Here is a 27,923-nt window from a genome sequence, read left to right on the forward strand (position 1 = left end):
AAGGGTGATTTATTGGAATATAGTTTCACTATGACTTTTGAGCTGTTTTCCTAAGTGATAATATATTGGAAAAATATAGATTCATTATAACCTTGGAAATTAGGAATAAATGTGGTACTTGGGTAGAAGTGCTGAAAAGCCTTTCTACAGAGTAAGAAACTGATGGAATTATAACGCAGTTAAGGCTGAGATGGAGAACTATTTTAAATGTAAATCATGCTTTTATCCTTGATATGTTTGGTACAACAAACAACATCAAGGCTATCATAGATACTGTTGCAGGACAAATATTATGCAATAGTGTGGTAATAATGAAACATGAAGTGCTTACCTGTGTGGAAGAACAACCTAGATTTACTTCTGAGAAATGTTGAGTGATGTTGCTAAAAAGATAACAGTTAATGTTAATTATAGGTAAGAAGAATAAGCGTGATACTACTTTTTTATTGCACTGAGGTCATGCATTTGTTGTTATGGTGTTTCAGGTCATTCAGCCAACTTTTACTGCAGGGCTGACAGCAATGTTTTGTGTATCTCTACACCAAATGCTACTGTAAAAAATTACACAATTGCTGGGTGCCTTACTAAAATTAAATGACATTGTCAGACAACACAAAAAATTGATCTCTGAAAGAATTTTATTTATGCCTGAAGAGTTGTGTTTTGTGATAGAGAGTGAGTCTGGAGTCTTTTAACACAGATTCTTCAAAAATTCATATACTCATCTAATTTACTTGCTTTCAGTAGCATTATTACTGAGTTATACCAAAGGATATCAATCAACTGATTTTCTTGTGGCGTTATGATTAATTTCAAAGAATTGTAACTTTAAGGCTAATTTACCTCTCAAAAAGTAGTACTATTCCAAGCTATTATAGAAATGAATCTGTGCTCCTATTATGTTCTTCACTTCTTTAATACATAATTTTGAGAGTCATCAGTGAAACATTTTATCATTAATATTATCAGTTGTTGTTGTGAGTAAATGAAAATTTATATTTTGTGTTCCCATAACAATCCAGTAGAAAAAACTGAAACCATAAACTTTCAATTCTGAGTTAAGATACCACTAAATTTTTCAAGAAGAAAACCCAGATTCTTGGTCAACCAAAACAAAACAAAGAAACTTAGATTATTTTTGGCCATCAAGCACATCATACTCTGGCCAGTGTGTTTTTACATCGCATTTCTTCTTCAGCATCTCTCATCTTTTAACTATAATTCAGGATAAACTAAACATGTAGATTTCTATTTTCTGTACACTGTGTTAGTTATGGAGTGCACATGCATTCAGTGCTTTGAAGGGCCTTCTTTGTGTGTGTAGCTTTGTTAAATAGGGATCAAAAGATTTAGACTTACATGCTACAACCCCCCAAATAACTGGTTAATATTTTTAAAGGAAATGGTGTCCTAGTTGAATTATCAGGTTTGAAATATATGGTCATGTTGAGAATGGAGGTTCATTCCCTGGCATGTCAGTATGGAATTTAGCTGTTCCAAAATAAGTACATGGTTTACTGTGGGGTTATATGATTTTTATGTTGTAATATATCTAAGTATTAGGAAGAAATTAATGCATGTAGTCCAGGGGGTCATTATGGAATGTGTTGTATTTTACTTACTCTTTTAGAATATGGCCCGTATGTATTTATAATTTAAGAACTGGTTTTGTTCTTAAATAGCCAGAATAGCCAGATTTTAGGTCATAATTTTTAGTAATCTGTAGGGCTTTTGGAGATCAGAGTAATTATAATTATTGTTATATACTTTTCTGTGAGATGACTTATCACCATGCACAAGGCAGAATTTGTTGCTGGTGTTTTTGCCTGTTTTTAGCTTAAAAAGCCAATAAACCCAAAACAAACCACAAAACCAGCCAAACATAAAAAAGTTCAGATACTTAAAAAGGATGTGAACTAAGCCATGTAATATGGCTGAATTTCCCTGAAGGAGGAGGAAGGTGTCAGTTACTATTAATGTGAACAACATTTATGGCCCTGGAGATGTGACCCCTCGTTACAGTAAATGTGACAGCATGAATTACTTTCAATTACAGTGAACTACATTCAGCTACATTAGTTCTGACACACCTCACTAGAATGTTGCTGTGGTAGCTTTAACCAAAAGAAAAGAAGGCAAAACTTCTGAGTGCAAATGTGTGTGTCACTTGAGCAGAGCCTTTGGGTTCTGACTGCGACGTATTCTTGCCTCAGGTTTTACACACTTCTATTACATCATTTGTTATTTCCACTGGCACTTTCAGGTTTATGCCTTGGGTGCTGGAGAATATGAAAACCACCTTTTAAATATGCCGTGTATGATAAATGTAAATGCAAAATTATTTTTTAAAAAAAAGATTAGGTGAATTGTCCTTTTTATTTTCACCCAATATTAACCTGCACCATTACTTGGAATGGTAAGTGGGGGCTTCTGTCAGGATGTCCAACATGTCCCATTTTGTATGGCATAACTACCTTTTAATCTTTATTAACACTATGAATTTGTTAATACAAATTAAATATATCATAACACAGGATATTTATCACTTGACAGAAGCAGTTCTTATAATGTCACTACTTTTTCCTTCAAGGTTCAATTATCATGCTTCAGTTTCTACCTCTAAGCCCTCACAAAAAATAAAAGATGCCCAGGGCAGAAGTCAACCTTTCACTTTTGCTACAGAGGAGATGCCATCTATTTCACGCTGTGCTAAGTATTCCATCGAAACACGAGTAAAACAGTGCCTTTGGCAAATCATAAATTAGAAATAGCACTAAGCAAAGGAAATAGCTTTAATTAAAGCATTTTGTTGCACTTTGAGGACTGATTTGTAGAGTATTGGGCATTTTTTTATGTGGAGATGAAGACCCTCTTGTCAGATTTGAGGCAGTGGCATTGGAATCAGAGTAGAAACCTTGTGACGTCAAATTGTCAGTTTGCAAAAGGAAACAAGAAATGGGGGTTGCTGACTCCAAAGTGATTCTGAATTAAGCCTGTGGAGGGTAAATTCATGTTAATCTTCCTCCCATGTTAAGGACTAATTTTTGGACCTTCATTTTTCTAATATTTTCACTGGCCATTCAAAGTGTTGTAGTGGATTGTGAAAATATTTGTGTTTCAGTGGTCATTTTAAAAACCAATATGTAGTATAAACTGACTCCCATATGTCATCAACTCCCATTAAGGTACAAAGATTTATATTTTAGTTACACTCACTGAAGTAGAATCAAATAAGTTTTAGAGCTGTCTTCAAATCACTGAAACAGTGGGAGACTAATAGAATTTTCAGTTCAGCTATTCTGGCTGTGAAATATCTTTACTTAGGCAATCAAATTACTTTGAATCCTGTGTCCAGTTTTGGCCCCCTCACTTCAGAAGGAGATTGAGGCATTGGGCTGTGTCCAGAGAAGGGCAGTGAAGCTGGGGAAGGGTCTGGAAAGTCCTACAAGAAGCCACTGAGGTTGTTTAGTCTGGAGAAAAGGAGGCTCGGGGGTCCTTAGCATCTCTACAACTCCCTTAGGAGAGATTGTTCTATGTCAAATCTCAAGAGGAAAGGGCAAGATGAAATGACTTTTTAACTGTGTCAGGAAAGGTTCAGATTAAATATTAAGGGTGGGGGGAAATCACTGAAAAAGTGATGAGGCTTTGGAACAGACTACTCAGGGAGGTGGTGGAGTTGTCATCTCTCAAAGTGTTCAGGAGACATGTGGAAGCACTTGGGGATATGGTTCAGGGGTGATTATGGTGGTGGTGGGTTGACATTTGAACCAGGTGATCTTGAAGGTCTCTTCCAAACTTGATGATTCTGTGACCTTCAGTAAATGTGTGGTTTTTAAATTCTGTGCATATAACTGAAAGAGGTAAAAAAAAAAAAAGATTTTTGTTTCTGGCTCTTGGTCTCTGGCATTTTTATCTGATCAAAAGAATGTATTTTTTTTCTTGCCTTCTTGAGGATAGTAGAGATTTTAGGGTTTTCTAGAGACTTTGGCGAGAAAGACTAATTTTTCCAAAAGGAAGGGAATGGCTCTTGTTTCATGTAATTACTTTGAATAACACTGTTTGTAAATGTGCTTTAGGGGCTATTCCACTGAATAGATGGGTGAAAAATCACAGGGACTATGGCATTCTATGTCAGCTTTATAAAACTGAAAGCAGTTTTATAGACAGAAGAAAAGCAAGTGTTGGTGTACTCAAACTGTCTTATAACAGAAGTGAACTTGAAACAGTGACAGAGCACTTAGGAATATATTGTTGTAGACAGTGAGTTCTCTAGCAATCAGAACTGATATTCCAGATAGGGGAATAAATTAAAACAGCCTTAGATGCAGTTCAGATGGGAATAATAACAAAATAATCTTCTTGATCAAGTGTTGTGCGAGGAGAAGTGGAAAATGAAATAAGACATTCAAAACCTATATACATCTCCTGGGATGCCAAATGATGTGGGAATGAAAGGGAGAAAATGATTTTGCATTGTAGCTTAGAGATTACAAAGATGCACTTAGAATCATTTGCAGAATCTGGAATTGTAATTGTAGCAGGCACTGGAGGGACCCTAAATTATGGTAGCTACATTCCACAAGATAGAGGGAAAGATGATTCATCCATAAAGAAGCAAGAAATGTGACTCTAGGGCAGGCAGACTCATATTTTACTTTCTATCAGAAGTTGAAGATTTTGATCACTAAGGTTTGATCTGCAGATCAGAGGAAATGAATGAAAGTGTTTTCAACTTTATTCAGGTATTTCAGTTTCTACTGTGGCAATTTTTCCTGATACCTTAGCAGTGGATGTCAGTAGTATTCCATGGTTTTCTTTATTTCAGTATTGGTACATTTAGGGTTACTTTGAATGCTTTTCTACCACTGTTAGAATGAAGAAAACAGGAAAGCTTAATGGTGGTGCTATTAGTAGAAACCAGGTAAATTTTTAATTTTTAATTAATTTTCATAAGAGTGGATCAGTGTTGCATCTGAGCACTGCTGAAATTAAAGCTGGTATATCATGGGTCTTGTTTGTGGAGTGGATTGTTGGTTTAGCTGTGCTATTTTTTGAATTTTTCTTGCAACTCTTCTGTATTTATAGAGAGCCATTCCACCTTTTTCTATTTCTTGTCCATGAGCTCTGTGTTTGCAGTGGAACAAAGGGCTTCCATTGAACACTGGCATGGCAAAGGAGCACATTTCCCTTGTATTCTCTACAGACCCTGATTTTTGTTGTTATGGAACAGCCAGAGCAATCTAATCCTCATGTGTATGATGAAAATGTTTTATGTTCATTTAGCCATGTGTTCAAGATGAAAGAACTTAGAGGGTTTTCCTTTCATAATTATCCAAATACTTAGTAGATACACAAAATGGGAATCTTCCTGGATTTTATTGCTGCAGAGAAATACCAATTTCTACAGCCACATTACATTCACATATCTGGAATTGACTACGACATATTCTTTCAAAACCAAGTCTTTTTTTAGTATGTTATTTGATTTTTGACTATGAAATTAAATTTTTATTAAAGAGATACTTCAAGCATTTGGCTCAAAAGATACCACAGGAGAAGAAAACTGCAAAGGAGAACTTGTTCAGCAACTGAGACACTCAAGGATAAAGTTGTGCTTTAACATTTTCATGGCTAGTGCAGACCATTCTCCTGTCAGTTTGGATAAATGCATTTTTTTAGTTCCTCACATTGTTGTTCTGGGCAGCATCTACCAGGAATATTCTATCCTGCCTTCTCTTTTAGTTGGAAATGTATTTCATCAGGAACATTGCTGTTGACATTTCTGTAGTTTATGGCTTCTAGTGCTCTGGCAGGTTGTGTGCTCATAAATAATACAGTCTTTCTAGATTTGTTGAAGTGATTTTTAGCGCAATACTTTGTTTTACCTGTTACCAAATATATATTTAAAAAATTCTTTCTAAAAGAAAAGAATTGTGAAGAGGTAATAAAGCATGCAGCATGTAGTTCTCAGGAAGGCTTTAAGATATTTCACACTGGAACGTATTTAGCAATCATACCTTCCTCTCAGTATAGAATCACAGTTTCCACATCAGGTATTGCATTCAGTGTCTTCTGTATGAAATTCTAGTGCTGAGGTAATGTTAGGGTGTATTAAGAAGAAGTTAGAACTAAATACAGATTTCTCTGAAAAAAATTTCTTAACATTGTTATACCGATATAAGGGATTCACATTCTCTGGTACTTTTTAAGGGCCTTAAATTTTTAAAAAATTATATTTTAATTCTGTAGCCAGTCTTGATACAGATACCAATCCTGGTCATGGAAGTTGACCATGCTCTAAAAGCAGAGGGTTGAAGAAAATATTCTTGCTGCTGCTGGTTTGCAAGGGGCAATAGTAGACCACAAGTGTAGGACACAGCTCCCACATTGACCACTGGTCTGGGACTCTTCTGTTTGAAACTTGAGAAGGATGATTAGAAAAATTCCAATAAAGTACCAGACCTAACCATGTTCTCCCTTTGTATTCACCTCAAGGTCAGACCAGACCATGGGGTAGTTATAGTGTGTTTGAGTGTTTGAAAACCTTATTGGTGGGTGTTTGTTAAACCATTTCCCCTGTAATAAAAGCTAACTAACAAAGAAACCCTGCAAACCCCAAAAAATTAAACAAACTCTAAACAAATCCCACCAAACTAAATTATTAAAACTTACATAATGCAAGTTTCTACCCTACTGAAGGTATTTAGAAAAACAAACCATCACTGGGTATGTTCATAACAAATCATTCTGTAGTTTTTAAACTGACAAAAGCAAAGAGCTATTGGAGTCATGAATCTGGCAGATTAATGAGTAAAGCATTGTGATGAAATTATTCTATCAATTTTGTCCAGTTCTTTTGTAATGAAAGTGGAAATTAGATTTGCAATCAGATGAATAAATCAAGGAAACAAACACCTACTAAAGGAATGTCATTGTTCTTTTTCCTGGCTGACACTATCAGTGCAGAACAGAGCTACAGACCTAATCTGTTCTCCATAGTGTTTTAATGTTTGGTTATTTTCTTACAGAAAGCCCTTGATATTCTTAAAACACAGCACTGGATCATTACAGAGCTGTGAATGAATAAGTAACACACAAAAAACATGACCTCTTTGGTCTTTCCATTTGGGATGCCATATTCCTTCAGAGCCACTTGCAGGGTGAGAGCCTCTCCTGTGCATTGCAGGGTTGTGCTGGTCAAAGAAGTACATGAGTTAGAAAACCAGGGAAAAAATGGAATTGTTAATGGGTAGGTTTAAATCCAGGCTATTGCAGCATTGCTGGAGTAGTTTTTGTGACAGCTGAAAGTTTTTATTGGCAGCATTTTAAGAAATATATAAGTGGTATCAATACATGCTTTTGAAGTATGATTAGCAAAAAAAACACAGGAAGACCTCACATGGGAGTCTTTTTAAAGCAGATTATTTTTTCATCTGTTTCATAGTGATATGCCAAAATAATTACAGTATGATTTGATTGGTGAGATTTCGGTCTGTAGTTTTTCTCTTTTAAGGAAAAAATATTTATTTTTTAGCTTTTGGAGTTGTATTGGGGTTGTTTTTTTTTTTAACCTACCTTGCCCTAAATTCAATAGAGGATTTAATGCTCTCAGTGCTCCTGCCTGTTGTGGGTTTCTGTATGGTCAGAAAGCATTACAAAATTCTCTTGATTTCTAAATTTTCAGAATTTTAATATGTTCACTAAGGTATTTGAGACCTACCAATATTCTCATACCTTGGTTTCTGGCCAAAACCTGGTGTCTTATAAATAAATGAAATTGATAGTAGATATCCAAATATATTTAACATTGATGCTGTTTTATGAGTAGATGTAGGTTTAATTTACCACTTGACACTGATTCTATTCAACTATGTAAGGAAAATTGAGACCATGTGCTAGTATACCCAAATATTCTCTTCTACTTTTTGTGTTGGCCTTGTTTTCCTGAATATCATCAGATAAATGAGGGCAGAAAGACACTCAAGTAAATTGGATTTTATTCCAGGTATATTTTCTGCTGCTTAGTTGGCCTGTTTTCACTTGTGCAATTCTTTGGAATACTGTGCTCAATCTTTAAGTGGATTTAGGACTGAAGCTCACGTGTTTCTGCCTGCTGGCATTTCTACAACCAGCTTTTCACACCTTGCAGTCACTGCCAAGTGATTGACTTTTTTGTGGGCCCTTTCTTGGTAATTTTTTAGTAGATGGTCAATTTGCAGGAGTTCAGTTTTTCTTTTAGTTATTTATGATCAAATTTTCAAAAGCACACCTTTTGCCTCATTTTTTCAGAGCAATAGGAGGCAGAAGGGTTGTCTGTGCCTCTGTGAGGGTGTGAAAGGCAGTGTCAATAGTGGACTTAATAATTTCATACACACAGAATGGATGTCTTTTATTTTCCCCAGCTGTTGCTCAGCAAAGCTCTGTATTACCTGTCCCAGAGCTGATCTCTGCCTAAATATAAAGGAGGAAAAAACAGTCAAAGAGGTTGGATTTTTTTCTATTTATGGACTGAAAATACTTAATGTGTACTAAATTCAACTTTTACATGAATAAAACCAATGTGATTCCAAACAGAAGCCTGTAATCTGTATGAAAAATTGTTATCTGTATGAAAAATTGTAATCTGGATGCAACATTTTTCTGTGTATAAATGCATAGTTACAGAACAGAGGTGTTTGCATCTCCAGTATTGTGTAACAACATGAAGTGCAAAATACATATGAGCAGCAATCACACTCAAAGATGAAATGCAGGTCTCCAGTGCATTTAGAGGAAGTGATTGCAGGAAATAATGAAAAAAGTAATCAGTGTTAAATATGCTCTGCTTCTTCATCTACCTGTGGCTGCTAGAATCTGTCAGATGAAAGTAAAATTAAAGCTGTCTTTGAAGTTTGAGGTACCTATTTCAGTGATGTAAGTTATTCAAGTGCTCCTTCAGACTGCATTGATAAAAAGGGACTTGAAGAAACTTAATTGCAATTAATTTTAAATATGCCTCAGTGTATAGCTTGCACATCCCTTTTGTTCCTTTGCTGTGCTCAGTATTTGAGATGTTCTTATTGCACGTTCTCTTCCTGCAAAGACAAATGTCTGCTTGAGATCTGGAGGGTGCAACTGTTGTTAATTGTGACCAGACCATGGAATTGTGAATCCTCAGTTCAAAAAAGATGAAAGGATTTTGTGTTCTCTTTGAAAACAGTAAAAATTCTGTGAGTGAGATTTGTTGCTTGGCAGTGGTGCTAGGAATGTATTCATTTAATATTGAACTGGTGTAAGAATGTTCCTGCTGTGTAACACCTACTTCTTTCTACTCCTAAGTACGGAGTTTGTACACTGCAGTGTTGACTTTTGAGTATCAGCCTTGCCATGAGATGCACCAGCCCAAAATGCCAGAGCATCTGGACCTGCAGTAACGTGATGGAGTCCTGTGAAACCCCTCAAAAGACTGGAGATGTTTCTGGGCCTGATGCCAAATTCCTGCCCAGTCTTGGCCTGGATTTTACATATATTCAATGTATTCCAACATAAAAGGTCTCATGTACATGAAATGTGCTCCTCAAGTATGGAAACAAGGCCTGTTGCCCAGGCCTATATTAAAGGAGTACAATTTTGTGTGCATAATGATATTTTCTGAATTTGCTGCAGAGCACTGTCTAAAGCAAAGCTGCACTTACAAGGGCAGTAATGCAGACATCTGACAAAGTAGAGAGCAGTGGGTGCATTCCCTCCAGTGGGTCAGGACTGATGAAGATGGTGATACATGATTTATTTTGATTGATTAGGACAAGAATCCTTAAAATATGTTTTTCAAACTCGCCCTCCTTGTTTGTTGTTATGTATCTAAAGGTGCAGTTAATCCAATGGTTATCACTGAATTGTTGTGTGATAAATAATTCCAATTCTTCTAATGAATAGAGAGCAATTTCCATGTCTAATCTTGGTAGTACATTATTTCTGCTTTTAAAGTTGATGAAATAAAGGCAAGTATATAGATTTCTTTTTATGGATTCCATTTGTGTTTCATTTTTCGTATTGGGAAACTGCTATAACATTTTTTACAAGTGGGAATAAATAGTCTTACTTTCCTTTTGTTAATTGTTACTGTGCTGCATGTCACAGATGATTTTCAGAGGAATACAGATATACAAAGGGAAAAATTAAATAATTATATTTTCAAATTCAAAACTCAAGTTTCTTTTCTGTCTTGTAAATAGTGTTTTCTCAGTGCCAAAAATTGAAAAAATGGCTGATTGTCAAAAAGATAAATGGCTTTATTTGTGTTGTCCAAACATCAGTCACACAGCTTATTAAAAAAACATGTGATTTTACTTTTTTTTTTGTTTTTTGATCCCAAAATCAATAATGTCAAAGTATTTTGTGTTGTGTCTAAGCTTTGGAAAGTTGATCTGCTTAATTTGCTTAAATTGAGTCACTTTATCTGCTAAGCAGTTTTTACTCTGATGCATGTTTGCTAGTCTGAATGCAAAAATGCATTTCTTCAGTTAAGAAATAATTCCCATCTCTAATGCTAAGGGAATAGAAATTTCAGTATCATAAGATTTAATTACCTAGTATAATCGATTAAGGTTTTGCAAATTAATGACTTTTTTGAAACAGCTATCTTGTGAAACATCTTAACGTAAACGCAGAATTTTGGTGTGTCACCTTCTGATAAGTAACAGTAGCTTTGCATATTTCTTTCAGAGATTTTGAAAATATGAAGATAATAAATGATGACTAATGTACACCATCTGGCTAGGGTAGGGGAAAAAAGATTTCCTGAGCAACAGGGTTTCTGCTAAGCTGATTTACTTAAAATAAAGCAAATGCTTACTTTTTTTCTTCTTTTCCTTTTTAAATTTTTTTTTTTGGAGAAAATGAAGTTCTAATGATTGCACCTGAACTCATAGGGTAAGGGTGGCCTTTGTTTTGTGCTCCAGGATCAAAGGCAAGCTCCATGGATTCCATGAGAAAGGCAGTTTATCTTATCAGTCCTGTTCTGAATCATAGATTCAGAAAAAGATTGCTGAGACTTGAAGATTTTGAGCAGCATTAACCAAAGTGTCAGACAGCCTTGCTGGAATCAGCTGCCTGTAAGGAGAGATGACCCAGCTTTATCAAATCAGTGAACAAACAACTATTAATCTATACAGCCTCAGGATTAGATCCTTCAGAACACAGACATATTGTTGTGCTTCATATCTTCTTTAGGTTTACAGCTGTCACTTTTTTCTGCTAAGTTTATGATGCAGTGTAGAACTAAATGCAATAATAGATATTGGAAATTACGTGCAAATTCTGCTATAATCTCTGCAGTTTTTTAGAACCAAAACCACCTTCTCGGTTTCTTTTAATGGACATTTTCTTTTGCAAGAATTCAATATATACTCTTAGGTGTTTCCTTATTATTTTGTTTGGTTGTCTACTTTTTTAGTGTTCCTACTGCCATTTTGAAGTGTTCATTTAAAGATATCAACTAATTTGAATAAAATATGATTTTACCACTGTGGAGAAAAGACAGCAGATAAATGTGTCCATCATATCCTGCTAAAATTGCTGTCTTGAGTCTGTATTTTGAATTTATATCTTATTTTTTAGTTTTATTTTCCCAAACCAACCCTGCCTCTACCACTCTTTCATGAAGACTGAAAATTGAGTGTTATTTACTCTGGAGTAGTGGTTGCTTAAGCTCTGGACATACAAAATGATGTGTGGCTTACTGATATATCAGGGTAGCAGAGGCAAAAATTGATGTCCATAGTGACCAACAAGAAATTATCCAAGTGTGAGAAGAGACCCCCAGAGCCTTCCTGAGGGTGAGCAGGTTGTTACCTCTGCAGTTTGTGTGAGCACATCTGTTGGCTGCCTACTTATTGAAGAGCCAGACAGTCTGTGAGCAAAGCACAGGCTGTACTTTGTGTGTTAACTATGGGGCCAAGTCCTTCATCTGGCCTCTGTGGAAGACACAGGTTGTGTTTTAAAAATAAATAAGTAAATAGAGTGTGTGAGAGCATAAAAGGAAGGAAAGCAGGAAGAGAGGGAAAATGAAACAGTGAAGTTATGGAATTTGTGTGATTGAAATGAGCACACATTTAAATTAGTGTGCGACTTCCAGGTCCTTTCTTAGCCCATATTGGTGTGGGATTTTTTTTAACCCAAGGTGCAGCACTTCCCATTTTTCTTTGCTGAGATTTGTGTGGCTTCTGTTGGTGCAACTCTCAAGGCTTCTGATGGTCCATCTGCAAAGTGACACACACACACCTTGAGCCCACCAGTGAGTTTAAAAATGAGATTGTCCTACATTCCATGTGGCTCTAATGGAAGGTTTGCAGTACTGTTTGGGAAATAACAAAAGTCGTGCTTCCATAAAAGAGATGAGATAAACATGACTGAGACCAATACTATTTTTCAAAGATGGTTGGTAAATAATAGGGCAGAGATCAGATTTGAGCTGTCCCATTAAAATGAGCTGCAGGGCAATGTGACATTAACAAAGTTGTGTAACTTTAGCACTGGGGCTGCTCTTTAGTCCAGAGAGCAGAGCAGAATTGGAATATTTTTGAAGGGGAGCAGTGAAGAGCAAGGATAGTTCTCTAGGATGGAACTGGTACTTTAATGGATGGAGTTAAATTACATGGTTGGCTCTAAAAGAGAACTCTGGACATATGGATCTATGAGGTTACTTTTGCTCAGAAAGTCCCATCCAGTCCTGGATCCTGTGTTCCTTTTAAGAAAAGAAGCTATTGAAATTTGGCATATATGAAGCATATAAATTTTGTCTCACTTTTTCTTTTACTACTATGGTTCTGATATATGCTTTGCCCATGGCAAATGACAACTGTAATATTTTTGTCTTCCTTATGTTTTCCTACATTATTTAGCTTCCTATAACTAAGCTGCAAATTTAGTTGTATGCAGGGAGACAGAAATAGCTGTTACTGTGGAATGTGTATGTGGTAGGATTTGTTGTATTTAAGCATTTCTGAGTGTGTTTCTCATGAAACAGTCATGTAATTAACCTTGTATGTGATAAATGAGCAACATCATGTGTTCCTGAACAAGTTTAAAAAATGAATCATACTCTTTGTGCCTTTTATTCTTGGCTGTAATATTTGAGTAGCAACAGATAACTAAATAAAATGTTATAGAAAATAATGAAACGAGCATGTCTGAAAGTAAAAAGAACAGAGATGTTAACTGCTCTGTTTTCATAGTGGTGATTTCTTCAATTTATCAAGTCAAGCATGCTAATAATATTTTTGGGGGTTTCTTCTTTCTAGAGTATCTAGTTAGCTAGGAAAAGATATTCAGTATATAGCTCTGAAATAAAAATATTGGTAAAATGCAGAAACTAGTAACATTAAAGAAACCCCATTAAATCTGAGGTTGGATCTTCAACGATATGAGGTGGTGATACAGTACCTTAAAATTTCTTCAAACATAATAGGGTATTTAAAATAAATTCTGGTGATGTGGAAGGGAGAATAAGTCAACGCAAGCTTCCATATCAAAAGCATTCATATCAGATTAAAAAGTTACAAGACAGTGTAAAATCAAATGTTAAACAATTAAAACTTTTTTTTAATAGCGAAAGGAATTATACCACTGTTTAACTTTCAAGGATATTTCCAGGGCTCTATTCTACTGCATTTTCTGCCTCTAATGAATGCAGAGAATCCTATTGACCTGGATGGGACTCTGCTTGAGCAAAGGTACAGTATGTGTCCATGTTTGCAGAAACAATTTTTTTTCCTCTCACAGAACATGAAAACAAGAAAATCTTGTGCAATTATGTAATTATAACCTTGTAAGTACAGTTATCATTGTTATGCAATTAAAACCTGTGAAATAAACTGCCATGAAGGTATTTCCTTAGTCCTGATTAGTACCCACTTGTGCAAATTGTCAATAGTAGAAAGAGCTGTTACATTCATTGTCTTTCATTGTACTTTTTTGTCTTCCACAGGAAAAAGTAGAATATGCCTTCCTGATAATTTTTACAGTTGAAACATTTTTGAAGATTATAGCATATGGATTATTATTACACCCCAATGCATATGTTAGAAATGGATGGAATTTATTGGATTTTGTAATAGTAATAGTAGGGTAAGTAGCTTATCTTCAATTATAAAAATATTTAAACTTTTCTTTACAGTGAGGTAGGTATAGGTCTGTTTGGCCGTGAGTAGCAGCCTATGCTGGATTTCTTTCTTTGTAGTAAAAGAATGAGCTGAGTGAAAAAATGTTAAAAACTCCTTAAATTTTCAATGCTATCCCTGGCTATAGACTGCATTGCATTTATAGTAGAAGTTCCCAGAGAATTCTGAGTCCTGCTGGAGATTTCCAGAGTTGTTTTTCAGAAGCTTTTCCATCTGATTTTCTCAAGAAATCTCCTGGTGTCTTTCCATATGTTGATCTCTTAAGGGCTGCATGTTGTTATTTAATGTATTTGTTTAACTTTTCACTGCAGTCATGTGCAGTTCATCTGTTTCACAAAGCCCTCTGGGAGGATCCACATGCTTCAAAGTGGAGAAGAGCTGTTGGGGAGACAGAATTAACAGTGATTCCTTGATATTCCCAAAATCTGAGTAAAATTGAGTGCTGCATGTCAGGCTCCAGATACAGATATGATTTTGATTTGCCTAGGGTTGAATGTATGTTAGAAATGGCTTTTTTTTCTTTACCCTGTGCACCTTGCTGTACCAGGAAACCTCGGAGAGTTTGTCCTTTGCCCCAGAGAAGGGAATACTTGAGCCTTATGCAGGTTCAAAGGAGTGGAACTTACATTATGCACCTACTTAATGATAAATTATTTTTGTGTCAGCAACTCTATGTCAGTGGTTGTGCTACTTCATTAGATTCTACCTTCAGCTATCTAAGGAATTAATCTTGAGATGTATATTCACCAATTTCCTAAATGTTGTGGAGGATATGTTAAAAAGCTGTTTAACCAGTACTGTAAATTTTGTTTGCTTTGTTTGTTTAATATATACTTTATAAAAAAAATATATCTAGAACATGAGAGCATTATCCATACATAACTCTGTGTGTTATAGCAAACACATCCTTGGCTTGCAGTATGCAATTCCAACTTAATTGTAAAATTCAAATTATATCAAGGGTTGCCTGTAATTGAAAAGGCTCAGGAATTGGAGTGTGTGCTGCTTTTAAGTTTTTACTGAATTAATGGAAAGGAAAAGTTGCTAAGTAAAGGAATTTGTGGTAAAGCATTGTTACATTTCAGGAGGTACTGTGATTATAAGACTGCCTGATTTGTAACTATTTGATTATGAGATACTAAATGTTACTGAGAAGGTTGCATTTGGGCCAGTTCTTTGGCATGCAGGCAGTTTTGGGCCAGGGCTAAAATTTGTGTATAAATAGATCCTTCATCAGGTCAGGTCATTCTCAACAGATTGGTCCCTGTGCCTGAAGGGGAAGCTCGGTGGGCAGGTTGGAGACTGTCACACACCAGCTCTGCTGCCTTGCCAAGCAGTCACTTGAATAGACCTCTTCCCTTTTGTCAAGTGACCACGGAGTTACAGTAACCCTGGAGCAGTCTAATTAACATGACCTCTATCTTTGGCTGTGTCCTAAATACATGATAACTAAAAAATTTTCCACTAATCCCTAAAACACTCATTATCGGAGGCTAAATGGAGTTAGGTCAAATGCTCACACTGAATTTGCTGAAAACATGAATAAAAAAGGACTCCATCTTATCAAATGCCTAAAATATCACAGTAAGAATAAGTCCTAATCCAAATCCAGAAGTTAAGATTATAAACTCTTGTGCAGGTTGTCATCAGCCTACCTGTAAGACAAGTTGGACCTTTCCTAACATGTTGCACACTGACAAAATTGTGAGCAAGGTTTTTGTTCTTTCAGTATGAGTCCCATTTATTTAATTAATATATAGTAATACAGTGAAAAATTCATTTTCATATATAACCCAAGGTGGATATGGAATCACTTCTGGACCTGATTCTATTTAACTAGCTTCAATGGGAAATTTCATTAGTTATTCTAATAGCTTGAAAGAGCTGCCATGATGTCCTATATTGAATGCATTGAAATTTGCTTTCTCAGCAGAGACTGTAGCCAGTCCAATTGCATTAATCTTAATTATGCCTAAAGAATTCTGTACAAGCAAAAGGGAAACGCATATAGAAATGTTTTTTAAGATCAATTATTAATTAAACCTTTAAACTTTGATAAACTGTAGAGGAATATGAATGCAAATTTCAATAAAGAAGATCAATAGTTTTATACATTAATGGCTTTTTAGGAATGACATATGTCCTGGTTTCAGTTGGACAACACAAAATGACAGAGCTTAGACAGAGCTGTGAATGTGGTGCTTTCTACTCTTTGTCACTTCTCTCTGTAACCCATCAGCATATGAATTGCTCTGAGCAGTGTCTGCTTACCTGCATGGTCTCTCACATAATTTTAATTGATTTCTGTGTAAAAATAAAGTCCTGGTAGAGAAAGCTTTCATAGCACATGCTTATTCCCTTTAAATTTCTGAATGTTGTATGAACTGACAGGCTGAAAGGTTCTCTGAATTCAGGACTTGATTCTGAAGCCTTTCTAATTATGTCTATCTTAGAGCACAAATAGTCACTCTTGAAATCACTGAGGTGTTTGTTTTCCTGCTATTATGCTTCCATTAAATTTGAGGGCTGAGTCAGGGCTGGGTATTCAATATCTGCTTGTGGTGGAACAGTATGTGGCCTGCTGATGTTCCCTGTAACATCTGTGGGGTCTTAGGGGCTGAGTTTTTCTCTGGAGCAGAACGAAGCAGTCTGGGGATGGATATTGCCTAATGTGGGTCAGCTGTTTATTGGGGGAGGGTAAAGCCTTCAATAATCTTGTTTAGGCACCCTATTAAATAATATATGATTTCATGCAACTATCCAGCGTGACAGAGTTCTTAACCAGAGTTGTGAAAACTTTTCATGACCAAAATAAACCTCTGCACATTTCAGGCATCCTTTATAAGTGTGAAACATTTCTCATGATTACAAAACTCTATTAACTTGATAATCCTTTCAGGAAAAGGGTAGCTCTGCAATTGTTGAACTACAGACTCTGTGCAAAGGATAACAGAGTTTGTGTGGTCTAGTGGCAGTCTAGAAACCCATGCATCTGAGATGGAGCTCCAAACTAAAATAAACCTAAGATTAATTTTGATTTCAAGAACATTCATCACTTTAAATTGCTGCTAAAAGTGGGAAAACAAAAGTCTTGCAAACTGTTCTAATGAATGACTAATTCATTTCTGCAGGGAAAAAATACAATATAATAAATGAGCCATCTGGGAATATATTTTTCCTCTGAGGTATTATGTGTAAGAAACAAATCTTTTTGGTGTTATTAAATGATGAGCTCTGATTATTTTTAAAATATTCAATTTCTGCTGACTGTATATAGAATATTGTATTGCTGTGCCTCTTGGAGTTCATATATTCCACCAAAATTAAACCAGATGGTTTTAGTTGTTATATATTTCTTCTTCTAAAGGGAAGATTAATTCTCCAAATGTTAAAGCTAAGATGTTTGAACAAAAGTGGCAAAGTAGCTTCATTTATTTAAAAATAGCAAACTGTGTATATAAGTGAATGCTAAATTATTGGAAACTGTGTGATCCTCATTCTCTAGAGGGATTATAAAGTCTTGTACTTCATAGCTCTGTCTGTCATGATTTAATGTGTAAATATACTTCTCACTTTGATATCTGAACAGCTTTGCAGAATGATCACCTGATCAGCTTTGCAGCTCACATAATTTCCAAAGTAATATCTTTGACTGCATGGTAAATAGATAAAATAGATAGTGATGAACATACCTTTCATCTCATTTTCTAGATTATTTAGTGTAATATTGGAACAATTAACCAAAGAAACAGACGGTGGCAGCCATTCAGGTGGCAAGCCTGGTGGCTTTGATGTCAAAGCCCTAAGAGCCTTTCGTGTACTGCGACCTCTCCGACTCGTATCAGGAGTGCCCAGTAAGCTCTGCTCTCTTTATTTCCATTGCACTCAGGAATGTGACTGTCTGATTATTGAGCTGCCTTCTTCCAGACACTACAGAAATGAGATGGGATACAGCTGAGTTTTTGTTATCTGGCTATGTATATAAAGTGAATTTCAAGATGAGTGATACCCTATTTCAAGTTGAACAAGGGATTGTGAATTCAGTCATTGTATGATCTCCTTACACAGTTCAATAATCAGACAGAGGAATACACTTGCTTTTTAGAAGCTTTATATAAAAGTAAATTACATGTTAAACTGCAAATACACCAGAAAATAAAATTAAGATTTTTTTTTAAATTCTAAACCCCTGCATCTGAAAGTGTAGATGGTCCTAAAATAGTTTATATGTTGGTAAGTGTATGGCAGAGCACATTACACATTTCGTGTTTCCTGTCCCCTCCAATGCACATGAATGCCTTCTGTTTATCTCAGCAGAGCTAACAGATCAATTAGAAAACTTAAAAAGTAGAACAATACTGTTTAAGAAAGCAATTGAATTTTCTGATATTTCCTGTTTTCTTTGAATGCTTTATTAATTTTGGGCTATACAAGGTTCACGACTTCCAGCTCAGCTCTTTCTATGGCATTCAGAGGAAGAAAGCTCATTCTGTGTTTAATATATCATGGGCTGTTACATGGAAATTATTGATTTTTGGCAAAAGAGTTTCAGTGAGGACAGAGGCAGTGCTGTGACATGTGAGAGAGGAAGTCTATCAAGTTAAAAAAGAGGCATATTTTATTCTCAATGGTACTGTGGCAGCTTCATTAGTCTGGAATTAGCTCATTTTGGTAAAGCCAAAAGTTGGATAAATATTTAATTGAGAAAAAGAAAATAGAGCCACTTTGAAAGGGATAAATGATGAAAGAATAAGTTTGTTCAGATTAAAAATGTATTTTCCCAGCTAACTATGTTTTTCTCCCAGAGCAAGAAGACAGTTCTACAATTGGCAGAGTGCACATTTTCTCAGAACTTGCCACAAAGTTTTTGTTTTAGCACAGAACTTCTTCAAGGTCATGTAAAATGACTTACAGGCACAGAATAGCTATGTGCCTTTTCTTTATAAAAGCACCCACACATTCTTGTGACGCATTTCAGGCATGGGCTTTTATGATATAAACTTTATTAACAGAGAAACTAATTAGACAGAAAGTTTTAGATTCTTACAAAGATATGTTAAAGGAATATTTTGTGGTTCTGGACAATAGATGTTTTAAAAAAAATCTGATTATCTCTGCATATCAGTATCACTAAGTCCTAATAATGTGTAATTATATAAAATTTGATAAATAAGACATAGAAATATGGTTCATATCTTGTATCCTCTTTTTTTTGTTTTTAGGTTTACAAGTTGTCCTGAACTCCATTATAAAAGCCATGGTCCCCCTCCTCCATATTGCCCTTTTGGTATTGTTTGTAATCATAATCTATGCTATTATAGGATTGGAACTTTTTATTGGAAAAATGCACAAATCTTGTTTTCTTATTGATTCAGGTAAGTCGTTAAAACACTGACTAACATAGGGGTTTGATGATGTTTTCTTTCAAATCTGTGGGATTTCAGTTTGAACTAGAACCAGGGGCCAAAGCACTTAAGCTGTTGTTACCCCTGTTTTCACTGATTTACAATTTTAGGTACAGTGCATTAAATGAAAAAAAAAAAACCCCTCAATACTAAAGTCACAAAAAAATCAAACTAGTTAGAGACTAGACCATGTTCTGAATAGGTTTTCATTTCTGATATGTGTAGGTTAAACACGAGTAGTGAAGGGAGTAAAGGTGACTACCTATGAGGGACAAATCCAGACTGTGGCAGTCCAGTGAGGCAGTGTGGTGGTGGCAGTTCTGAAATGAGTGAAGAAGGAAAACAGTGTTCTTCCATCTAGGTGGAATAATGAAATGGAAGTGTGTGTTGTGGGAGAACTCTGAAAGACTGAAACCATCTTACGTGGTGGCTAAAGGTGCTTTTCTTTCAGCTAAGGAATGAGCACAACTCTGTATAGGAATTAGATCAATTTTTCCTTAGTGGTCCATGTGTTGGTGGGAAGTGCCATGAAGTGAAGTACCAGCAGTGAAGAGGAAAGAAATAATCAGAATGAGACGCTTCTAAATAATGTATAATTACATTGTGCTTCTTGCCACTGCTTAGTTATTTTTATTAACCTGTTTTTGAGGTTGTAAGGCCCAGACCTGAGCGAGACTAAAAGCTCCAAAGCTCTGATGTGCTGCCTTTCTCAGTGTGAAATCCAGATTTATCTCACAACAGCGTTGATATTTCCTCATGTGAAGGAACAACTCATGAAAGCTTGAGGACTCAGAGTTGTGACTTTTTGGTACTTTTCCAGATATACTAGTTGAAGATGATCCAGCACCTTGTGCATTCTCAGGGAACGGCCGTCAGTGCGTCATGAATGGCACCGAATGTAAGGGTGGATGGGTTGGACCCAATGGAGGCATAACCAACTTTGATAACTTTGCATTTGCCATGCTGACTGTGTTCCAGTGTATAACCATGGAGGGATGGACTGATGTGCTGTACTGGGTGAGTTCATAAAGCACTGAGCTTTGTGTGCTTTTAAACCAGCTTCTCTGTTCTAGTGGGGGTTGAGCTCTGTTTCACAGTACCATCAACAGGAAATCTTGGCGAGTTTGCAGGAGACAAGCTCAGCTGCATACTTGTTTCAGCCACAGCCTGTTACTGGACATTTTAGAAACAAATTTATTCATTGCTTCTTTGAGGGTTTTTTTTGCCTATTCCATTTGGATAAATATAAAACTACATTTATGTCCTTTGGACTAGCATTTTTTTTGTGTGAGCCTACAGATATTAAGTATGTCTTCACTGATTAGGCTTAAGAGCATTCTTTTTGCAGTATTTGTGCAGAGTTTTTCACAATGTTAGCATAAATTAGAACAAAGCAAGCTCTCAACTGACATTGCTTGCCATGGGGACTGAAGATCATATTAACTATTCAGAAACTACAGATTTACAGGAACTGTGGCCCTGACATCATCTCTATGGAAGCAGCAAAAGGTATTAAAAAAACCAAACTGTGTAACTCCTCACCTTTAAATGGTCCTTTGGTGTAAGGTATGGTACTTCCAGAGCATTACAACATCAACAGTCAGCTGGACACAGACAGGGAAACTGAAGGATGGAGGAAAATGTATTTTGAAAACAGATTTTTAAAGTAGTAGAGTAATCTAAACCACAGATAGACATTTCTCTGCTTAACCCCATTCCACTCTGAGTGACATAACATTGTTCTGTGAATCTTGGAGTATCTCAATATCTGATGTGAGTGATTTGTCCAAGGGCATTCAAGAAGTCTGTGGAAGAACCTCTCACAGGCACTGAACATCAGTGAGAATACTCTGCACTACACGGTACTCAGCAGTAAGTCTTTGCAGCTATTAGGACCTTATTAAAAAACCACAATTCTAACAGCTCAAATGCTAGAAAATATGTATGGAAGAAGAGAAGTGATCACTGGTAAGGATCACTGTTAGCACGCTGTTAAAAGGGTTGAGTCACCTCAAGGACTATCTTAGTAGAACTTTAGATGTTGTTGCTGAGAGCAGCTCACTTGGTGAGTTCGTTTGTCTGCCCAAGTGGATTATTTACTAATAGTTCATCAGTTGTGGAGTACTGGATGAATTTAAGAATGTGGTATTACCCAGTAAATGACCACATGATTTTATATGAAATCAGTGTGAAATAAGCTGTTGCTAAAACATACAGCACAGAGTGTAGTCTCAGATAAAACCCGTGATAATCAAGTATAGAATATGGACATGTTTTTAAGAGAATATCACTGTTAAAGATAATTAAGATGTTAAAATGCCATTCTTTTAGGATTGAAAGGCCAAAAAATGGCAACTATGAATATCTTCTTCCACTGTCTGCTGTCAGTTACAAAACTGGCTAGAAACACACAAATCTTCAACAGTAATGAGTAACAATTATGTATGGCTACATGTAGGCTATTGCATGATTTTCCATTGTAAAGGTTTTTCAGTTTCTTGGAGTTTGAACTACAGCTCTCTCTAATTTACTAGGAGACTGTGAATATAGAATTAGTATGTGCTTTATGGTTTGTGCTCATGGTGATGACAATTATTTTAATTCTTCCTGGAAAGAGAAGGTATGCTGTGGTTATTTAGAAAAAAAATATACCTTTAATATCTTTTGAGGCAAAAGTATACCCAAATTTCAGGAGCTGATAATTCCTCCAACTTTTTTCAAAGAAAATCAATATAAAAGCTTTGGAGAATTGCTGTGTTTAGAATACAATTGTTACAAAACATATAGAAACAACTTGAATGTCTCAGAATTAAATATTTTTTCCCCTGGGATTTGATGCCCTAATTAATCTGCTGCCCATTAGAAATCTTTGCAGAGTCTCCAAAGACAACAGAAAGAATAAAATCATTAAGGTAGGATGTTGAATATTTTCATGATCAGACAAAATGAAAAGTACAAGAAATGAACAATTAAAAACTACATGAGTTGTTTTTGCTTCTTTCTTTGTAAGGAGCTTCCAATGTAGAATGTATTTACAGGTACATACACAGGCATGATTTTTCATTTCATTCCAAATGATACTGGCATTATTAGACAGTGAAGCAAATATTTATCGACCTAGTGAAATATAATTAAAATTAAATATTCAGGTTACTTTGGAATCTGTCTTAACTGATGCCTTTATAATTAAATTATAGATTCAGATTCCTTCTATCTTATAGACCAACAAATTGCCCATTGTCAAACTGAAATTACTTACTGAGGACAGGAGGAATGACAATTTATATGTTTTAGTTTTATTACTGGATCAAGCTAAAAATTGGAAAAGATTTCATTTAATTTGAAAATTGTAAAAGCATTTGGGGGGATACCAAATTGTAATAAAAGAATCTGAGGAAGCCATTTTAGCTCGATGTGCATGGGGTTTGTGGGTTGCTTTTTACTTAGAACTCTGTTATTAATACACAGGCTGAATGAGTTTTATACAAAACAAATAAAACCAAACCCACAAATATTAGAAACCACACAAAATTCTCATTTTTCATTTGATCACTGTGTGAACAGTGAAATAAACTTATGTATGCTTCTCTTCCTAGCAGGTGTAATGTGCGTGGGTTAAATCTGTGCAATATTTTGCATCGTGTTAAAGTGGCATTCTGTCAGCAAGGCTGAGAGCTGAAAACAACAGCTTCCAACAGCCCTCACTGGCACAGCTCGTTATCACCTGGTTAATGACAGTAAACTGCTTTGAAAATGCTCCAAGCACCAATAATGATTTTTCTCTTGTGCATATCAATTGTGAGTCAAGGCCTTGATTCTGCTGCTGCTGGGCACCTTTCAGGTCTCGTGGGATGCTGCTGCTCCCCAGTTTGCATCCATCTCATGTGTCCTGCTGGGTTTTAATGCTTTCATCTGGCCTCTTTCTAACTGGTAACTCACTGGATAGCAGGCATTACGTGGTTTATCCACAGAAATTGTGACTCCTTAGTGCCAAAGTTTTGAATTGAGAGGTTAAGGGGTGTTGTCCTGGTTCTCAGCAGCCAGTGCAGCATGTGTGCTCCCAAATTGTGGGTTTGACTGCTCACCTCTGTATGTTCTTCATTTCTATTGGGACCATTTATATTCCCGGTGATGGTCCTTTCTGTTTGCTCTGGAGCCCTCATTGGACTCTTGTGCTTTTAGTTTTGGATCTTGGTGCAGTCCTTGTTATCAGCCAAGTGGCAGCCTCAGTGTGCCCAAGTTTTTAATGTTCTGGCTCACATTCTGAAGCTGAGAGCATAGCACTCCCTGCCTCATTTCCAATTTGTGCTAGCAAGCTCTCAGGAACTGCAGAACTTGAATTTGCATTTGCATATCTGGCTCCAGATTTTTCCCATGCCTTTGAAACACCTTGATGTATAATCTATTAATGGCAAACATGTATTTTGTAAATTGCTTTTTATTTTTAGCTGCTTCACTTAATACATGGGAACACACAAAACAAGCAGCGATACTTGCCAGCAAAACCCCCAATTTTTCCATGAGCAGCAAAATGATCACATTTAATTCTTGTTTTCACCATAGTGAAGTTATCTTGACTTGCTACACTTGAATAATCCAACTGTAGCTTGAATGAGAGATAGTAATGCTTCTGAGAAACAAAGTACTTAATGGGATACTTCAAAGTTTCTTCAAAGATGGGACAAAATGTATTAGTGGCTACTGAATTTGACTAGGTAAATTTTATGGTCAGATGCTTCATCACTAACTCCAATTTTAAAGCTCCCCAGTTTTCTTATACCTGTCTAGAACTGTTCAGATTGATCTGAAGATTTCTGAGATTGAAGCACTCGAGCTAGAATTGCTGAATGATACACTGATGTCTTACATGGTTTTGCCTATTAATACACCCACTGATATGTTAACAAGATATTCACTAAAGGATTCTTGTTTAAAATACTCAGATCATTACTTGAAATGTCTAGGCAATCTAAAATATATCTAAAACTCATATAAAGTTTAAGGAAAGGAATGGCAGGTTTTTTTAAAATATACCTTTTACTGATATGTCAGCTTTAAAAAACTTCACTACTTTTTGCTAGTAACATATATTATCATCAAAGAAAGTCTTCATTCATTGTTCCTCTGCTTTTAAAAAAAAGGGTGCACTGAAGAACCTCTCTCCTGTTTAAGAAATTGAGTTTTGTATCCCCCAATATACTCCTTGAAGCATCTTGGAACATCAGAAAAAAATCCATTATTTCTGTAACACACTGTTCAGGCTGCACTGCACTCCTGTGTATGTCTACATGCACTTTTGCATAAATATCTGCACAACCTGTGTATTAATGTCAATCAGATCAGGTCAGCAGCTCAGTCTCTACTCCTGACACCTTTTAGAATTCTCCTGTTCAAGGATATTTATGGGTAGACTCGGATATATAAAACCAGCTGATGTGCAGCCAAACACATTTCCTAAATACAAACAAATGTTTTACAAATACATATCACACAAGAAAACCCCTTGGCTCATGCACAAAATGTATTTTTAGGCTATAAACAGAAAAACTGCAAAATATGTTTCAAGTATTACCAAAACTGTCATCAGAGTGCTGACAAGTAGTCTCCTAAAAATACCTTTCTAAAAATGTGACCAAGAGTCAAATAAGCATTCATAGTCTAGAACTTTGAACTGAATGATATAATAAGCTAGTGGGAATCAACTACTTAGGGTGATTTAAGCCGTGTTAGTCCCATTCCACCTGCAGAAAGGGAAGGCATGTTACTGCACCCAAACAATATTTGTCAGCAATGAATTTCAGCTTATTGTCTGAGAGAAGTCAGTGGATGCTTCACGGCTTTTTTCCATTTGTAAATCCGTTGCAAATATTTAAAATGCTTAAAAAAGGTGAGGAATCATGTCTGAAAAATCTTAGGTAATACTTACTCCTGCCTTTTCCTCTTATGTACTTAGAGAAAGCTTAGTGCTGTTCTGCTGGCATTGCTCAGCACCACTCTCAGGTCATCTGAGGGAGGCTCTGGAGTGAAAGAAGTCAGCTCACCCCCAAAGGCATCCATGTGCTGCATGCACACAGCTCCCAGCCTTCCATGACTACACAGCAGAAAGTTAACACATGATGTACAGCTGGAGAAAGAGTGATAGAAATTATGACTGACAGCATTAATATACTGCATAAATCTCCCTAAAGAGCTAGAGAGTGCAGGCAGATTTTTTTCTGTTTGAGGGTTAACTACTTGAATCTGGTTTCATATTAAAATAAAGATTAACCCCCTCTATCCCTGCCTTTTACAGAATTATTTGTACTAATTGCCTTTTTATATTCTCTTGTTATTAAAAGCTCTGAATCATCCAGTTTTGGATTCCAAAGAGACAGGACTTAATTTCAGAAAGAGGAAAAAGGGAATGGTCAAAATCAGACATGCAAACAGAACTACCAAGCCAAGGAATGTACAGATTAAAAATTTGCATTAGGATCAAAAAGGATGTGACTTAGATGTATCACACACACACACATATATATGATTATAGTATTTTTTTCCAATTAACATCTTGAAATAATGACCCCACTGGAGGAGGATTTTAAACTAACTCACAGGGAAATATCTTTCCCATGAGGTGAACTTGATTGACTTTGACAAGATATCTGGTATCTCAGCCTCAGCTGACTACTGACCTGTACTGCAGTCAAAGCATGGAACTAATTTCTTGTCACAGATCATTGCAAATACTAAGATCATATTATTTCTCCCCAGAAATTTTAAATAAAACTGGGTCAAAACTGGATGGGAAATAGAGGCTAAACTTGGGGTAGTGCTAAGAACTCACTAGTCCATCAGCTAGAGTTGCTTCCAAAAACTTTGCCACAAGAAGCCAACAATTATTTTATAACAATCCTAGTTCCCAGTCTGTCCCAGGATAACAATTTAGGAGATAAATCCAGATCTTCCTGAGTATTGAAGCTTTGCTCATTGGTGCTATATCAACTAAGGCAGCAATTTTACATCATCTGTCTGAGTAATAAATGCATTGTACTTGTATTTTTTTGTATCCAGTATGTGGAAAATATGAAACGCATCCAATTTTTGTATAATGTATAGGTGGAATAGCAGATCTCAAAAGAAAGAAGGTGTTTAGTACAGAACACCTGTGTAGATGTTATAACTTCTCATTTTCATGATAGCTAAACATTAAAAAAAATGAACACATTGTTGATCACATTTGTTACTTAATTTTAGTAGTTTTTTTAGCCCTTAGATTTAACAAGCCAAATCTATGTATAGGTTTTATAAATTATTGTGAAATTATATTGGGAAATACAGATAAAAAGGTACAAGTACTAACAAATTCTTAATCTGAAATTAGCATGCAGCTATTCATGAGGAGAGTCAAACACATTTTGTTATATCTGGAATACAGATTTTGTTAAACCTGGTAGTGCTCATCAGCAAAGCTCTGGGTTACTGTGTTCTAGAGGTAGCACTCTTCATGTTGTTATGGTTCTGTCCATCTGCTCTGCAGATGAAGCAGGGATGCCTGATTATCTGAAAAAGATAAAACAATTTCTTAACAGTCATGTTTGATATCTTGGCTTTCCTTGGAACAATTATTTGATTTCTGCCCAGCCCCTCCTCCCAGTTAATGACAGTAAGCTGATTAATGGAATGCCACTAACAGGAATTAGCTAAAATAGTATTAGTGTCTGAATGAAAGACCTGCATCCAAACTAATTTCCAAACAATCATAGTAAAGATTTATAAACAATCTTGTTTTGATGAGTAAACGCTTTATGGAAATACCAAAATTTCATAATTCATTTGCTAAGAATGGGTGAAACCAACAGAAGGAAAAAAATGAGGTCTGCTCAGCTTGATCAAATTCATTAAGCTGAAGCAGTCTTCCAAGTTGAGGTTTAACTTGAGAGGAGCTCACTGACATGTCCTGTATGCAATTGCACAATGCAGTTTATATACAGGAGACAGAGGCCAAATTTAAGAGGTGATTAAGCAATTATGAGGCTCTCTAGGTCCTGTGACAATTTTACACTTATCAATGGGATCTTTTTCTCTTCAGGCCTACCTTGCTGCCTGAGCCATGGAACACTCATTTTTCCAGATTTTGCTGAGCTGAAATGCTTAACAAAGGGTGGTGTCAGTGCACACCCCACCAGTGCATCTCCATATTCTGTGTCAGAATCACAACAAAGTGCTGAGTCTGTCCAGCCAGGACAGTTCCAGGGAAATCTGTGCTCTGACTCCAGAACACTGAATATAAAATTCCATGCTTTTATAAATAAACCTGGAGGGTGCTGTGCTTTGAGCACATCCTGTTTTAAGTCAGCTTTAACTCAACTCCAATTCA

The 27,923-nt window shown here is 36.0% G+C and overlaps 1 protein-coding gene across 12 annotated transcripts in view; it reads left to right on the forward strand.

Moving 5' to 3' along the window:
* The window catches only part of CACNA1D (calcium voltage-gated channel subunit alpha1 D), a 167,715-nt gene that overhangs the window by 47,309 nt on the left and 92,483 nt on the right, over positions 1–27,923 (forward strand). For all 12 annotated transcript variants that reach the window (XM_021533037.3, XM_021533101.3, XM_031505912.2 and 9 more), the window contains exons 4-7: positions 13,967–14,106; positions 17,871–18,013; positions 19,382–19,534; positions 20,385–20,581. In XM_021533037.3, the coding sequence (XP_021388712.2) occupies positions 13,967–14,106; positions 17,871–18,013; positions 19,382–19,534; positions 20,385–20,581 (633 nt within the window). The remainder of the gene's footprint in view (positions 1–13,966; positions 14,107–17,870; positions 18,014–19,381; positions 19,535–20,384; positions 20,582–27,923) is intronic.

This window comes from Lonchura striata, chromosome 12 (assembly GCF_046129695.1).
Source record: "Lonchura striata isolate bLonStr1 chromosome 12, bLonStr1.mat, whole genome shotgun sequence".
Classification (NCBI taxonomy): domain Eukaryota; kingdom Metazoa; phylum Chordata; class Aves; order Passeriformes; family Estrildidae; genus Lonchura; species Lonchura striata.